Genomic DNA, 17232 nt, shown 5'->3' on the forward strand with positions numbered 1-17232 from the left:
GTAGTTCAGAGCTTCTGAAAGGTAACATCCATATATAAAAAAAGAAGTTTTCTCCAATCCAGATCCCAGCTTTGGTGCCAGATGCACATTTGTGGAGTAGGTGGCTAGTCAGACTCTCACCTGAGCAGTTAATAAAATCTATTGCCCCTTGATGGAATTTTTTTCTGCAAGCTCGAATTGATCTGTCCTCTTTGTGATTTGTGAGATGGCAGGAAAACACCAAACACCATCATGACTTGGGCCACAATGGGGGGAAAAAAAGGAAAAAAGAAAAAAAAAATCCACTGCCAAGGCTTGCCAGGCATAGAAAGGGCTGGAACTGCTGGGGTCATTTTATTTGATTTATTGGAAATAGAGTAGATCTTATTAACATTTTAATAAAGAGAATCTTTTTGCACTAGGCTGGAAGTGGCCGCCAGTCCCCCGTGCAATTCCATTCTCTGGAAAAGTGGAATCAGCTGGCATTGCCCAGCGTGATTTGTGAGGCTGAGCCCCAACAGTCCAAAGAAGCAAATGGGCTGCCACCTCCGCGGGGCTCGCTCCTCGCGAGGTGCTCACCCCGTATCTGCCATGCAAAACGAGGGAGCGTTATGAAGGAATCCGTCTTGTAAAGCCATTGGTCCTGGTCATCAGCCTCTACCCAATGCTTTCGTGATGCTGCTGCTGATCTATTTGGGAAGTTGGCTGGCTGGCGAGGCAGAGCCTCTCCTCAAAGCCTGGCTCCCACGGAAAATATGCTCAGTGCAGCCGCGTGCATGAATGAAAACGCCGCCGGGCGCTTCTAGTCGGACAAAATGCAGTCGAGAACTCCGCTCGTTCTGTGCGTTCTCCTGTCCCAGGTAGGGAAGAGGGGCTGCCGGGCGCGCTCCGCGCCCCGTTTCCGCATTCAGATCGCCCGGCACGGGCAGGGTGAGGGGGCTTTCGGGGGGTCGGGGCCTCTGGTCGCGGCGGCGAAGACAGATCGGGGCTCGGTAGGGAGGTCATTCCGAGCCCAGAGATCCTAGGCACCCCCTCACACACAGGCTCCCACTCTGGCGTGTGTGTGTGTGTGTGTGTGTGTGTGTGTGTGTGTGTGTGTATAGGTTTGTTCACGGGAGGAGGAGAGAGCTCCCGGTCCTTTTTTGCTAGCAGGGGCGACATTCTCGCCCACATCTAGTGGGGTAACTTTGGTTCCCTCCTCCGGAGGCTCCGTGCATTGGAGAAAGACTCAGTTGGAGGCGACTCCAACGAGCCGCGGTTTCCAACCCAGCCCAACGCCCAGCGGCGGAAGCGCTGCTCGAGTCCGGATTGCGGGCTGCGGGGCTGGAGAGGCCGAGCAGGCACCACCGACTTCCCGGGGCGCCCGGGCCCCCTGGCACAGCCCGGCTGCGCGCTGGAAGGCGCCTCGGGGCAGCAGAGAGCCGCAGCCCGGCTGCCGCTGTCGCTCAAAGGCTCCGGCGCCGGCCGCACCCGCATCGGGGTCCTTTTGCTCGCAGACCCGGGCCCGAAAGGGCCGGAGCGCGTCCCCCGCCAGGGCGCAGGCCCCAGCCCCCCGCACCCCTATTGTCCAGCCAGCTGGAGCTCCGGCCTGATCCCGGGCTGCCGCCTCTGCTGCCTTCCCTGGGCGGGAGCGGAGCGCAGAGAAAAGTTCAAGCCTTGCCCACCCGGGCTGCAGCTGCCTGTTAACCCTCCGAGCGCTGCGGCGCGAGGGAAGGGCCCGCCAACCAGGAGAGGGGGCGAGGGAGACGCGGTCAGCCTGCAATCACCTCTGCATCTCAGAGATTTCGGGAAGTTTGAGTGCAGGAAAGCAGCGCTCCGAGGCCAGGCCTGGGGTGCTGGCGGCTGTGGGGGGCACGCCCAGCGCTGCTCGGGGGCCTGTGGTTTCGGAGAGCACCCGATCCAGTCCCCCATGGCCTCTCTGGCAGGCTTTGGGACTTGGAGTGAGCTGGCAGCCTTCAAGTGGGTGGATAGGAGCCAGGGCAGGGCAGGGCCGGGCAGAGAGGAGGGAAAGAGACAGGGAGTGCCTCAGGGTGCTAGGAATAAGTGTTGAGTTCCTGGCTGGGGTAGAGCCTCAGGTGTGAGTTTGCGGGTGAGAGGGAGGGGAAGGGAGTTGGGGTCCCAGGTAGGGACTGTCTGGGATAGGGAGACAGGAGCAGCCTTCTAACGGGAGACACTGCTAGAGCAATGTTGGGGTTAGACTTTGGAAATGGGCTAACGTCTCAGAAATGCAGTGATGGGTGATAGTACCAGGGGAGATTCAAGTGCCTGGCTGCTGAGCCCGCTCCCATGCTCCTGACTTGTTTCTTTCTTGGATATACAGTCCCCATTGAGGACTGCCCAGTTATAGCTCCTTTTCTACCAGGCTTTGCTGGTTGATTATCTTGGGGTCTCTACAATCTTGAGTCTTGCCATGGATCCCAAGCCTGGCTGTGAACCAGTTTTCCAGATGTCCTGTACCCTAAAGATCCCTAAGGCTGTATGTGTGTACATATACCCCAGTTTAGCAAGGCAGTTTGGAGCATGCCTCAGACAGAAAGGATTGAGACAGATCCTTCCTGCCATCTGCTAGTGGTACCACCCTGGGCAAGTTGTTTAACCTCTTTGAGCTTCCAAGTTCTCCATTGTAAAATAATCTGCTGCCTTCCTAGGACTGCTGAGTGGATAGGATTGCATTCAACAGGATGTCCTATGCAATGCATGCCACTCTGGGAGCTGTGGGTGTCTGAGAGCACTTACCATTGCGTTGTCCAGGACTTCACAGTCCTCTTTTTTTCTTGGCAGGTTTCAACCTCAGTTCAGATTCCAGGGCTTGCCCAAAGTTATGCCTCCTTTAGAGCAAGACAGACCACGTGACAGGGCCCCAAGATCGATTTTTATGCACTAAGGGCTCTGTGCATGGTTCTTTTTGAAAATGAACTGGTGCGTCTCCTCACCCAGGGCCAGGCTGGCACAGGTGGGTTCTGAAGGCTCACTCTATTTATTTAGACGAAGGAAGCAGAGATTTTGCTGTGAATTGAAATGATTGCCCTGAGAAGCTTATTTCTATTTTCAATTGTTATGCATATCAGAGCAAATGTCTACATTAGGATATCCCGGTAGCAATAGTACCTCACAGAAAAATCATTTTGATGCAATCCAGTTAACTGGCAAGAAGTTCCACTGCAGAGCTCTGTGTGCCATAGAAAAAAGTGGGGAAAGTCTTGAAGTCTTTGAGTCGACAAGTAAAAACAAAACTTTCCTGAGGCAGAGAGAAAACAGAAGGGAAAAACAATGTAATAAAGCAAATTAGTCACTCGGCCCTGGTGGTGTTCAGGCAAGCCTGTATGTTTTTTTCCACCACAGTTGTAAAGCATTGGGTCTGGCTTTGGAAGCCATCAATCTCTGTAAGCGTACTGGCTTGCTTGTTGTTTTAGGCATTTTGGTAGGAGGTGAGGAATTCTAAGCATCAATGACTGGAAGCTGGCACCGTTGAACACTCACCTCTTCTATCCCCTGGGGTGTTTTGGGGAAGTCTGTTCCAGAAGTGGCCTCTGGAATTTGCCTATGATAAGTAATGAGTATGAAACAAATCAAGAAAGAAATGAGCAAAAAATTCCGTGGTAAATGTGATTCCCCTCCCTATTTGGGTAGCACTTACAACTAATCAAGAGTTCTAACAATGAATGAGTAATCCCCCAAGAATTAGGAATTTAGGGAGTGGTTCAGGCTTGGAGGACAGTCACTTGGGAGTGACTCAAAATGTTCCATGGAATTCTGAGATTTCACTATAAAGTGGGGAGTTCTCTCTTGGGGTCAGAATCTTGATTTTCAGGATTTTCAATGAGAATCAGTGTCTTGTAGTGCTCCTGCAAATTTTTGTGTTATGTTTTAAGAGCAGTGTTTATTTGCAGAACCTTTTGGATGAGGAAAAAGACACAGGGTTGAAGAGAGTGCTGTCCCCTGCCCCGCTAGGGTTGATACATGACAGCCTGTAAGATTTCCAGAGCACTAGGGAAATGGAATATGTAGTAAAAGGAGTCAGTGATAGAGTTCACCTGTCTGAATATTTTTTTTTTTAGCAAGTCCCAAAACAGGTTTAATAAACTGCAAAGCTGAGTATGTAATCTGGAATTTGTGTAATTCCACAGTCTATACTAAAAGCCCCAACAGTCATCTTAGCTGATCGCTCCTACTCTGCCTCCCTCCCTTCTCCCCTTTTCTATCTTTAGCCCTTGGGTTTTCCATTAAGTAAAATCTATTTCCTTCCAGAAGTATCCTCTATGTGTTATAGTGAAATTGCCCAACAAACCAACATACCCAATAACTGCATTATCTAAAAGTATCAGCACTTGGATGTGTAAGTTGAGCCTCAATCTGAAGTTCAATGTTTAGAGTAAAGTATAGTTAGGTTCTTGAAAACATCCTTATTTCCTTCCAAAAATACAACTGCTCGGGGAGTCTAGTTAATTTATATTTAGTGGAAGGTAAGGAAAAGGACAAACTATGGATTTAATTTACACCTGAGTGACAGTCATATCATCTAAGTAGCCAACAGTGTTTCTATGTACGCATCTGAGTGAGTGTGTACATCTCTGTGCGTTTTGATCTTGTAATACCTGTTGAAAAATTTCTCCAGAAGAGGGCTCCATCCACAGCATTACAAAATTCTGAATCTACAGCTCATTTTAAAGAACTTCAATGTAGCAACTCCATCAAAACAAAACTATTCTCCTTATTACACATTATTTGCCACAAGCATCCCCAAATGAGAAATCCTGCCATTTTTCACTGCCTTTCTTTCTTTCTGTGTCTCTCACTTGCTTTCTTGCTTTCTTTCGCTTTCTTGCTAGCTTTCTTCTTGCTTTCTTGCTTTCTCTCTCTCTTTCTTGCTTGCTTGCTTTCTTTTGCTTTCTTGCTTTCTCACTAGTTTTCTTCTTGCTTTCTTTCTTTTCCCCTATTGTAGTTGGTTCTGTTCTAATTCATTCTTTAACTCTGTATCCCCTGTGAGTATTGGAGCAGGGAGAATTTCAAAGACCTTTGTAAACAATGCAATATGGAATGTGAGGAAGTTCTGAAATTTCCTGGCATTTGACTTTGGTTGGACTTGATTTTATTCTTTAGGCAGCCGAAAGGCAGGAACAGTTCTGCCTGTGGAAGGAGATAGCCTTCCCCCTTACATAACCACCCAGAAGCATGCCTCCTGAGCTTGGTCCACTCCCTTCCCAACACCCATTGAAAAGGAGAGGGAAATATCCGCCTGTCACCCAATTACAATAATCAGCTGGACAGAATCAAACCAAGTGACCAGTGGTTTCGGCATTGTTTCTATTTAGCTGTCGACTAGGTGCCCATGCACCTGTGAGAATCTGACCCTCCTGAAGGATGCTGCCAATATAATTCCCCATAGCCTGCTTCTTCTGCAGCCACCTGGGATCCCAGGCCTGGCTCCCTAGGTATGAACAGGCTGCACAGACAATGGTTGGGCTGTAGGATCTCTTGCTTCTGCAGTAGGCACTCAGCAGTGGCCTTATTCTAGAGTTAGGGTGGAAAGTCATCTTTCTCTGCTGAGAGAGGCAGCTTAGGGGAAGGCAGGAGAGGAGAAGAAAGGGCATTTATACTTGAAGTGCCGACTGAGCCAGGGTCTGTGGAGGTAAATGGGTCACCCTCTGGCTTAGCAGGTTGAACCTCGAGACATCTACTTGGTGGTAATGAAACTCATCTATCCGAACCCTGCAACTCTGGCTTCTGGGCAGAGGTTGCCAAGTAGCAGCCACAGACTAAATTTGGCGGCGAATGCACTTTGTTTGGCACAAACGTTTTGAAAATTGTACATTAATAAAAAAGAAATCCAGGTTTCTAGCATTTCTGGAAAAGTCAGGTCAGACAGCCCTAGATCCACACGTCCACATGGCCATACTTGACAGGGCTGAGTCACTACTGCCCTGTTTAGGCAGGACGTGCCTTGGTAGCTTGCCACAATCCCCACCACTCTCTACTACCTAGCCTTCTGTGCTCACTAATTTTGCCTGCTTGCCTCTAGGGCTTTTTGAGTTTGGAACCTCTGCTTTCACAAATGTTGAGGTTTTATCAAATTGATGCAGTTAATTTCTCAGTGATGGACTATTTGAAAAGGCAGGGAGCGGCCTTTTCTCATTCCCTGTGATTGAATTCCATGGATGTGTACTTTGGAACAGCATGACCAAGGAGACTGCCCCTTCCTGAGCACGTTACTGGCAGCACTGCTGGACGGACACCCAGAGTGACATAGCACCCAGAGAGACGCAGCACCCAGAGTGACATAGCACCTAGAGAGACACGGCACCCAGAGAGACACGGCACCCAGATCATTGCTTCAGGTGTAAGAGTTATGCAGAGAAGGGACACACTGCAGCTCTGAGTCAGTACAAGCCCTGGCACACCAGTGTGTTGGTACAAAATGTCATCATGTATCGGCAGCCAAGGGACTCTGAAACCCTGGGATCATATAGAGGCCCTCATACCCTCTCTGTCAGCAGTCCCCAGCCATTTTGGCACCAGGAACTGGTTTCGTGGAAGATAGTTTTTCCACGGACTGGAAGTCAGGGGATGGTTTTGGGATGATTCAAGCACATTACATTTATTATGCATTTAATTTCTATGTTGTTACACTGTAATATATAATGAAATAATTATACAGCTCACTATAATGTAGAATCACTGGGAGCCCTGAGCTTGTTTTTCTGCCACTAGATGGTCCTATCTGGGGGTGATGGGAGACAGTAACCGATCATCAGGCATTAGATTCTCATAAGGAGAATGTGACCTAGATCCCATGCATGCACTGTTCACATAGGGTTCTAACTCCTATGAAAATCCAGTCCCACAGCTGATCTGACAGGAGGCGGAGCCTAGGCGGTAATGCGAGTGCTGGGAAGACATTATAAATACAGATGAAGCTTTTGCTTGCTCACGGGCCACTCACCTCCTGCTGTGTGGCCTGGTTTCTAACAGGCCATGGACTGGTACTGGCCTGGGGGTTAGGGACCCCTGCTCTATGTAGTGTTGTACCTAGAGCATCGCTGTCCTTGGAGAACAGTGATACCTGGACATCGTCATTCCAGGAATGTTGCTCCCCCACAGTATAGACATAACCAGAACATCACGATAACTTACTGTACTTAGACTTGCCAGGGCCTCTGGGAATACTGTCCTAGTATTCAGCACCTTTGTAACTTCAGGATAAAGTTGCATCTGCAGCTTTGTCACCTAGAGTACTTTTTTGAGACAGAGTCTCACTCTGTCACCCAAGTCAGAGTACAGTGGCGCGATCTCAGCTCACTGCAACCTCCACCTCCAGGGTTTAAGCAATTCTGTGCCTCAGCCTCCCGAGTAGCTGGGATTACAGTTGATCGCCACCAGGCCCAGCTAATTTTTGTAGTTTTAGTAGAGATGGGGTTTCACCATCTTGGCCAGGCTGGTCTTGAACTCCTGATCTCGTGATCCACCTGCCTCACCTCCCCAAGTGCTGGGATAAACAGGCATGAGCCACTGTACCTGGCCAAGTACTCTTATGCATAGGACACAGTCACACCTAGCACTGTCCTGGAGCTTGTGTGATGTTTTTATATCTGCTTTAACAGTTAACACCTACGACTGTTCTACACACAGTGTTAATGCTACAATTAATGCTCTCTGGCTCTGTAAATACTAGACTAATCTGTCTGCCTCATCCCATACCAGCAGGTGAGCCTCAGATGATTCTTGTTTTCCATAGCTACAGACCCCAAAGATCAGGGTAAATATAACTCCATATACACATGTTAAAAAAAGTGATTGTTTTTCCTCTGCCAGTTGCCAACAGAAGTCAAATTCTCGAAAATTAACATTAGCAATAGGCACATTTTGACATGTCATGTCTCATTTCAAAGACACCAATGAGCGTCACCCGATCTGCTGCAGAGGCACAAAGACCCTGTGTCTCCTAGCTGAACGCAGGCTGGGCTGGGGCGGAGGGCAGCAGCTGCTCAGCCATCAACAGCCCTGCCACATGCCTGGGCAGGGCCCGGAAATGAGCTCAGCCTCTGGAGGAGCCTGGGGAATGGAAGGAAGGAATGTGGCAGCCACCATCCTTGCCTTACGGGGTCTTCAGGCCAATGTCTCTTTCCCCCAAGGTGTTAGGGAACCGCATTCCTGTGTTGTGTGCTGCAGGAAGAAGGTGCTGGCTGCAAACACCTGAAGCTTGAGCTTCTGTGGCTGTCTCCCTGTGGACTGATTGATGTAGGGCCTGTGGAAAGTTGCTGGACACTGCCAGCAGACCCGAGGCTGACTCAGACTGATCGGAGTATCCCTCCTTAACTGCCATCAGCCGTTGGGCATTTGGGATCATCTAACTCAGGGGTTGCAAATTATGGCCTGTGAGCCAATTTCTGCCTGCAGCCTGGTTTTATAAATAGTTTTATTGGATGATAGCCACACCTATTCATTTATATAATTGTTTATGGCTGCCTTTGTGCTATAACAACAGAGTTCAGACTGTCTGGCCCCCGAAGCTGAAAATATTTACTATTTAGTCCCTTAGAGAAAAAGTTTCCTGAGTCTTTATCTAACTTAAAGTTACAGCCAAAGAGGCTTCTGGGAGTCTTCTCATATAAGGGGGGGCCTGAGAAGTTCAGCCATTAGGGACTTTTCCTCCCAGGCCCCAAGCACTCAAGCAACTTGAGTTCAGGGAGATTCACCTGAGACCAAATGGCTCCAGTAAATACCTATGATCTCTGTGGAGGACCTACTATGTTCCAAGCACCACTTGTGTGTTCAGGATATAGCTGCTAATAAGGCAGACTGAGTCTCTGCTCTCTCGGGGCTCACAGCTTGGCAGGAAGGATCAATAGCAATTAATGAATAATTTAAGATGGAGACAACCACGATGAGGGAAGGAAGCCCAGCTGTGTGAGGTCATGCCATCCTAAATATTTTGCCTAGGTGTTCTTTGTCTTTCTCCTCCACTAGACTATAAGCTCCGTTGTGGCACACATTATGGCTTGATTTGTTCACTTCTATACTCCCAGGGCTTAGAACAGTGGCTGGCACATAGTAGATACTCAGCAAACATGAATGAACAAATGAATGAATGAATACAAGAAAGACATCAGAGGCAGATGAAGGATCTGGGCAGCTTCCCTGACAACCTGATGCTTGAGCCCAAATCTGGAGGAGCAGTAGGGCTTCCAGACAAAGACACAATAGAGGGCGTGGGTGGGGAAAGGCATTCCAGGAAGAAGACACAGTCTGGGTGAAGCCTCTATTCAGGGGAAACACCACACAGCCAAGGCAGTGGTGTGAAGTGTGGCTGGAGGTGCCAGAGTCAACGGGGCCTTGTCAACCACTGCAAGGATATTGGTGTTTTTCTCAGAGCAAGTGGCAGCCATTGAGGGTAATGAGGGAAAGGTACAGAGTGACGTGATCAGATTTGCATTCTGGCTACAGGTAGCAAATGGGTTGGAGCTGGGTAAGAATGGAAAGGAAAGTCTGGTCTAGGGCTGAGATCATTGGATGCTGGATTCAGGAATGATGGTACAGAGATGGGGCACATGAGCGAAGTAGACTGCTATGGTTTGGGTCTATGTCCCCAGCCAAATCTCATGTCAAATTGTAATCCCTAATGTTGAAGGTGAAGCCCAGTGGGAGGTGATTAGGTGATCATGAGGGCGGATTTCCCCTTGCTGTTGTCATGATAGTGAGTGAATTCTCACAAGACCTAGTTGTTTGAAAGTGTATAGCACTTCCCCCTTTGTGCCCCCTCTCTCTCCTGCTTGCTGTGTGAAGACATGCCTCCTTCTCCTTCTCCTTCTGCCATGGTTGTAAGTTTCCTGAGGCCTTTACAGCCATACTTCCTCTACAGCATGCAGCATTGCAAGCTAATTGAACCTCTTGTCTTTATAAATTACCCAGTCCCAGGCAGTTCTTTATAGCAATGCGAGAATGGACTAAATCCTATTCAGATAATCCAAGAGACATATAGGCGGATAACTTGACAGGCCTTGACAGTGGCTGGTTATGGAGATGGCAGGGCCGGGGAGAGGTTAAGGATGCCAGCTTGAGTTCTGACTCTTCCAATTGGCAGGAAGAGTCAAACAAGGAGACCAGGTGTTAGACATTGTAAACAGGGTCGGTCTGAGGGTTTCTCTACATGGGAGTGGAATCCAGGCTGCAGAACGTTTCTGGGAGAGGCACCTAAGACCTGCATTACAGTATTGCCAGCAGATCCAGTCCATGCTTGCATCTGGGATGGCCACTGTGGGGGCCTGGAAATGCCCTTGAATAAAGTGACCGAGGTGCAGCCCCTATAATTAACCAATCTCTGAGACTTTTCATGCACAAGATATTTGAGAGAAACATTGCCAAGCCCTTTAATCGTTTCTTGAACATTCCATCAGCAGCAATGGAAATAATTCTTACATGAAGCAAATAATGATCTCCTACCCTCAGCAATCACTTTGTGAATGCTAATGAGCCTCTGTTTCAGCATGTTGGGTGTAGCTTTGGTGACTTATGTTTTTGGTGTAGTAGGAGAATATTCAACTGGGTGCCAGGCAGTGGTATATTGGTAAATGTTTAACAACGGGTCCACTCTAAAGAAATACCCAAACCAAAAAGCAAAACCCAAACGAAGATACAACCAAGTAATTTGTAGCTCTTGCCAATTTCTGTGGTGTAAATACTCCCAACATGGGCAATTTGAATCTACTAACCTGAGGGTTTCCTAAAAATGTAACAATGGGCTCTTGCTACCTGATACTAACTGGCTCCAGCACACCATGGACCTGGATCCTGTTTCTAGCTCACCCCCTCACTCGTGGTGTGATCTTCAGCAAGCAGCTTCAATGTTTTCATCTGTTTCTTGGAGGTTCAAGTGAGTAAAAAGATGTTAGAATGCAGGGAAGTCTAATTTGCTGCAAAGATGCATGCAGGTTATCTAAATCATTATCACTTACAAGGAAACAGGTCCTTTGGCCAGGATTCTACAGCTGTCTAAGTGGGCCCTGTAAAAATACTTAGTGAGTTTGACTCAGCCCCTGAATGAAGTTTGATGTGTGAGAAACAGAGGGTGTACCTCTGCTTCTTGAAGTTCTGCATATTTTTGCAGTATGAAAGATTATTGCGTTCTGTGGCAGTATTGATTCTGAACGTGTCTATCTTGTTTTCCTGCTGTCTTTCCCTTCTTTTCTTCCTGCTTTCCTCAACAAAGATATTTAGTGAGTGCTGTATGCCAGGCACTCTCCTAGGTACTTTATCCTCAGAAGGTGAGGTCTGTATAGTTACTGTGCCCTTTTAACAGATGAAGAAACTAGTGAGTTTAAGGAACTGGCCCAAGATCACAGAATAACAAGTGGCGAGCTGGGATTTGCACCTGGGTCTGTGTGTGGGCGAGTCCACCTGGGGCCCGTGTCTTCACTTAGCAAGTATTTATTGAGCATTTAGGGAATTCAGAGGTAAACAAGATGAACCGAATCCATGTCTCATGGAGCTTACAGTCTTGTGGGAGCAGCAGATTAAAAACAAGTAAGTAGTTGAAATAATTACAAATGTGGTAATTGTTACAATAGGAAACAGTAGAGGCTGAAATACAGTAAAGGGAGGAGAGGCTGCTGTGCCCTCCTTTAGTTCCTTTCATCTGCCTTGGCTCCCTCTTTCTGCCGTCTTTTTTTTTCCTTCTTCCCTTAAATGTGAATACCTACCAGGTATGAAGAATGCTGCAAATCTGGGAACCCAGAGGTGAGCATAGCAATCTGGCCCTCACCAGGAAATGCGCTGGAGCAGAATTAGAGCCAGGGGCTGCCTGGACCCAGAGCTGCTGGTGCCTTGGACTGCTTAGGGGCATTAGGGAGACCTCCTAGCCCTTTGGAAGTGAGCTTGAATCCCTACCCAGCCATTTACACACTGGGTTGCCTCAGATAAGTGACTTCATTTCCCTCCTTGTCTGTTTTCCCCTGTAGTAAAACAACTGAAAAGGAAAATCTGTGCTTGCACTGCAGGTTTTTTGTGAGAATTAAATAAGTGTATGCTAATGATGCCATCCTATGTTTAAGAAATGTTGGTTGTATTACTTTTCAACCTGTTCCCCAAGGAAGTTTATGATCTAAAGGTGTCATGGGGCCTTGGCTTTCAGGGTGTGACTAACTTAAGGGGGGAAATGACTGTGTATTTTCTAATGCATGGACATTAAAAAAAAATAGTTTGCTCCCCAGGGAGGATTTGCCAATTCCCATATTAGTAGGTCCCCCAAGATTGTTCCCCTGGGGATTCATGCCTCATAAAATCATTTGATCTGGTGGGATCTCATCTTCCTTTTTTTTTTTTTATTATACTTTAAGTTCTAGGGTACATGTGCACAATGTACAGGTTTGTTACATATGTATACATGTGCCATGTCGGTGTGCTGCACCCATTAACTTGTCATTCACATTAGGTATATCTCCTAATGCTATCCCTCCCCCCTCCCCCCTCCCCACAATAGGACCCGGTGTGTGATGTTCCCCTTCCTGTGTCCAAGTGATCTCATTGTTCAATTCCCACCTATGAATGAGAACATGCGGTATTTGGTTTTCTGTTCTTGCGATAGTTTCCTGAGAATGACGGTTTCCAGCTGCATCCATGTCCCTACAAAGGACATGAACTCATCGTTTTTTATGGCTGCATAGTATTCCATGGTGTATATGTGCCACATTTTCTTAATCCAGTCTGTCACTGATGGACATTTGAGTTGATTCCAAGTCTTTGCTAAAAAAATTGGGATCTCATCTTCTTAATGTATGTGCCCATCAGCTGTTCCCAGGAAGCTCTATTAGGGCAATGTGTGTGTGTGTGTGTGTGTGTGTGTGTGTGTGTGTGCACGAATGCATGCACCGGTGCCATGAATACTTTTTAAAAGTCCCTCCATGTAACCACAATTTACTGTAGCTGCTATGTACTAGTTACCCATGTTATCTGGAATCCTTCCTGCAACCCTTAGAGGCGACTCTTATTCCCAATTTTATATATGATGAGAAGTTCTGAGTGGTAGAGTCATTTGCTCAAGGCCACACAGTCACTGAGAACTGGGACCATGGTTTGTACCCATACATCTTTATTCCTGTGCATATTTATTTTCCTCTATGTTGCACCAGTATATAAAAGTTTCCTTTCCCACTCCCCTCATTATATAAAAAGTATTTCCTTTGTCTATTTTGATCTCCAGCTCCCTTAAAGTCAAGATAGCTGCCTGGGATGACCTGTCATTTGAGTTCCTGGTCTCTCAAAGTGGATCTGGGCCCTGGGCTTCCTGTCTGGGCTCCTGATTGCAACCTTCAGAACTGGGTTAGCCCAGGGTCGTTTGTGTTCTTTGTCTCTGGGTCCTTGCTTTTGACCAGGGCCAAAAAACCCACCTGCACTGCATGGTTTCCCCAGCAAGAACATCCCAGTGAGAATGGCCCACAGATGCCTGGGCATGGCTCACCTGCAACTTCAACCATGCAGGTAAATTCTGCCTGCTGCTGTGTCCTGCAGCTGGATGGCATTCTTCCCTAGGGGTGCTAAGAAACCCTGTTGCCTAAGTCAGTGCTTTCTGCAAGTTACTTTTTGTAATGTTTTCCCCAAACAAAAAGAAAACAAGAAATATATAGCCTGTAGCTATGTAGAGACACATGGATCTATACGGTGTGGCAATTGGATTGAATCTAACTTGAAGTTTATTTTTGTCTTACCAGACCAGTGTTTTTTCCTTTTAAGTGCTTTAGTGAGGGTTGCCATTGATTCAGCAAACACATATTGAGTGCTTATTATGTACCCAGCTCTGTTTTCCATACTGGCCACAGAGCAGCAAGAGCATGGCCTTTGCCCTCCAAGCCCGTTCTGGTGGACAGACACTCTCCCCTTTGACAGGGTCCTCACCACTCTGTGCACCGTCCCGCCACTCGGTGGCCGTGCCTATCTGTGCATTCCCTATTTGGTTAACTCATTCATTTAACAAATATTTACTGAGGGAAGACAATATTTCAAGCACAGTTCTCGGCATTGGGGGAGGCAGCAGTGATTAAGAAAGACAAGATTGCCTTCCCTCCTTGGAGTCTGTGTTCTCATAGCGGAGAAAGACAATAAACAAGAAAAATAAATAAATATGGTAGTTTTGCGTAGTGATAGTGCTGTAGACAAATGTTCAAATGGGATAGAGTGATAGAGTTGTTCTGAGCTTGTCCACCACCCTCTCTTGGGATAGAGAATTCTTTGTTCTGATGGAATGGCCTTTCTATGGTGTAGAGATGAAATGTGCTACCATTTGTGAAATGAAGTTAGTAATACCTAGATGGCATTTTTGTCCTTACTGATAAAGTGTTGTTGGTCAACTTTTGTCAACTCTCTACGTTTTGTTTGTGTTCAAATTTTACTGTTGGGAATTTATAAACATGGCAACCAATGATATAAACCAGGGTAGGTATCCTTTTTCTGTAATGAGATATCTAGCTAGTTTCTCTTGCAACTATTCAATTCTATCAGTGTAGCATGAAAGCAGCCACAGTCAATATGTAAACGAATGGGCAGGGCAATAAAATGTTATTTACAAACACAAGCAGAGCTAGATTTGGCCCTCAGGCTGCTGTTTGCCAACCACTAATCTAAACCAGTAGCTCCCTTACCAGCTGGTCAAGCTTGTTTAAACAGGGATAGGGCAGAGGCCAGCGAAGGGGATCAGGCATTCTCTTTGGCCTTAGTTACCATGAAAATCATAGTACTTCTTTAGGGTCACATATCATGAGATTATTCACATTAACTTGCATCAAGGTAAAGATGTTGGTAGTCAACTATGGAACATAATTCTCAGACTAGCTCTAACATAGGAATAATTTAGCTTTGTAATAATTATCTGGACTACAATTTTTAAGGCACTCTTGCTACCCAAAAGTATCTTGGGGTTAAACACTCTCTTGGATTGAATTCCTCTAAAGAAATAGAGACACAGAATTGGGTTCAGGGGGCTAAGTTGGGAAATGATCTCAAGGCCCATAAGTGAGTGAGTGGGGAGAGTGAGACCCAGAAGAAGGAAAGCCGACAAGCCAATAGTGAATGTGTCATTGAGCTGGTCACAGTCATGGGAAACTGACTCATTGCTGCTGGGTCTCTACAAAAGCACTGTGTAAAGCTCATTTCACAATGACCCCTCTGCAGAATAGTTGGCTGGGGGTGTATTCACCTGCCCTTATCTTCTGCTGAGCAGGAGTGACCCCTGCCATCATTAACTTCTCTGTGCTTCCCTGCTGAGTCTTTGCTGTCACAGGGAGAAGCCATGACTTTGGAAGCATCATAGCAGGAAAAATGGAAAGGTATAGCAAGTTGCTGGACTGTCAGTATATGCCCTGGGTAGGGCGTGAATATGCGAGACTTCTCTTGCCACCATTATGCATTAATGGAAACTTCCTCAGTAGAGCTAATGGGTAACAGAAAGAGTTACGGTAGGGGTAGTTTTTAAAACCTTCTGAATTTGGTTAAGCACCCACCTGCAGATATTCTCTTTCCCACTAGATGGTACCAGTATGCCAAAGCCCTAGCATGCTACCTTAGGGCCTCATCTTTGACATGTGATATATTCTCAATACTTTTCAACATTGAGTAAATAAGCCAGTTGAAGTCAAAGGAATGAACTATGGATGTTTTAGGGACAGGAGATGGGAGAAAAGTGGAGGCTGTCTAAACAGTTACCCTCATTCACACATTAAGTCATTTATCAACAAATATTACTCAGCACTGACTGACTGCTCAACACTTTTCTAGGCACTGGGAATACAGAAATGAGTAAGACAGGCCAAGCCCCTGCCCTCGTGAGCTTATGTAATGGCTGGGGGAGAGACAATACAAAAATGAACAGCTAGGTATGTGATGTCTGCAGGAGGGTGATGAGTGCCAGGAAGAATGAGAAAGCAGGCAAGGGTGTCGACAGCGACAGGGAAAGGTCATGGCACTTGCCTTCCCTGTTGGCTGGAGGGTGAGAGATTACTTCCATCTACTTACGAAACCCAGTTCTTCCATTCACCAACTCCTTATGACACCCCTATGTGGTTTATCTTTGAAATGAAGCTAACAGCTCATGGAGGGCAAAAAAAAAAAAAAAAAAAAAAATGGTGCTTGGCAAATGGGTGTTGATGAGTTGGCACCCATTGTAGCCTAACACCTAACTCAGTGGACAGCTTGTTGGCTGATTTAATTCGTCTGGAAAAATTCTGAATTGCTATTGTTGACACACAATAGAGTTGCATTTAACTCAGAGGTTAGACTGTAAGGTCAGGGTTTAAGGCAAACACAGTTGTCATTAACCTTGAAATCTTTTAAGTTACCCATTAAAGTGTGCAGTGGGCATGGTTTAGTGTATGCATCCCCATATTGTAATCAATAGGGAACAATGTATAATGTATGCAGTAATGTACACAGCATAATAAAGAATATATGCAAGATATAATTTTATAGCATTTAATTGCAGTATTTACATTGTTCTTTTTCTCTCTCTTTTTGGTGGAAGAGCTGGCTTTCCATTAGTTAAATGTGCATATGATGAGACTTCACTGTATTCATTTAAGCCAGTCCTAATTGTACGGTCTCCATCAGACTGTGCGTTAAGTAAGGCAAGACCTCTTTTCTCTGTTTGTTCCGTTTATCTGTAGATTCCCACTACCAGTTGGATGCTTTGGGACAGGGGAACTGAGGAATAATAATTGTAGCAGTGGCAGTAATAGTAGCTGGTATCAGTGTGGCGCTGATTTTGAACCAGGCCTGGTGTGAGTACTTTAGATGTATAAATCAGCACATTTAATCCTCATAATGACTCTGTAGGATATCTACTATAGTTTTAATCCCACTTCATAGATGGGGAAACTTCAGGACAACTTAGGGAAAGAACCTAATAAAGCTTTAGGACTCTAGGGCTGAGATTCAAACTCAAGACAGTTCCAGACACACAAGGCCACATGTTGTATGATTCCATGAAATGGAACAAACTGTCCAGAAAACTCAAATCCATAGAGACACAAAGCAGATTAGAAGCTGTCTAGGGCTGGGGCAGGAGGAAATGGGGAGTCACCACTAATGGGTATAGAATTGCTTTGGGGAAGATGAACATGCTCTAGAGCTAGATAGTGTTGGTGATTATGTAACTCTCTGTAAATATACCCAAAACCAGGGAATCATATATCTTAACCGGGTGAGCTTTATAATATGCTAAATATGTCTCAATAAAACTGGTATTGAACAGAAAAACAAGCAAACCTTGGGCAG

At 46.3% G+C, this 17232-nt stretch overlaps 1 protein-coding gene across 2 annotated transcripts in view; it reads left to right on the top strand.

Moving 5' to 3' along the window:
- The first annotated feature begins 595 nt into the window (after positions 1 to 595).
- Positions 596 to 17232, top strand: part of CDH13 (cadherin 13) — a 1174890-nt gene continuing 1158253 nt past the window's right edge. Inside the window, exons 1-2 of one of the 2 annotated variants that reach the window (XM_007994196.3) lie at positions 596 to 839; positions 13344 to 13449. In XM_007994196.3, coding sequence (XP_007992387.3) covers positions 760 to 839; positions 13344 to 13449 — 186 coding nt within the window. In that variant the 5' untranslated portion in view covers positions 596 to 759. The remainder of the gene's footprint in view (positions 840 to 13343; positions 13450 to 17232) is intronic. The other variant, XM_007994191.3, reaches the window with a different exon arrangement.

Source organism: Chlorocebus sabaeus, chromosome 5, assembly GCF_047675955.1.
Source record: "Chlorocebus sabaeus isolate Y175 chromosome 5, mChlSab1.0.hap1, whole genome shotgun sequence".
In the NCBI taxonomy this organism is placed as follows: domain Eukaryota; kingdom Metazoa; phylum Chordata; class Mammalia; order Primates; family Cercopithecidae; genus Chlorocebus; species Chlorocebus sabaeus.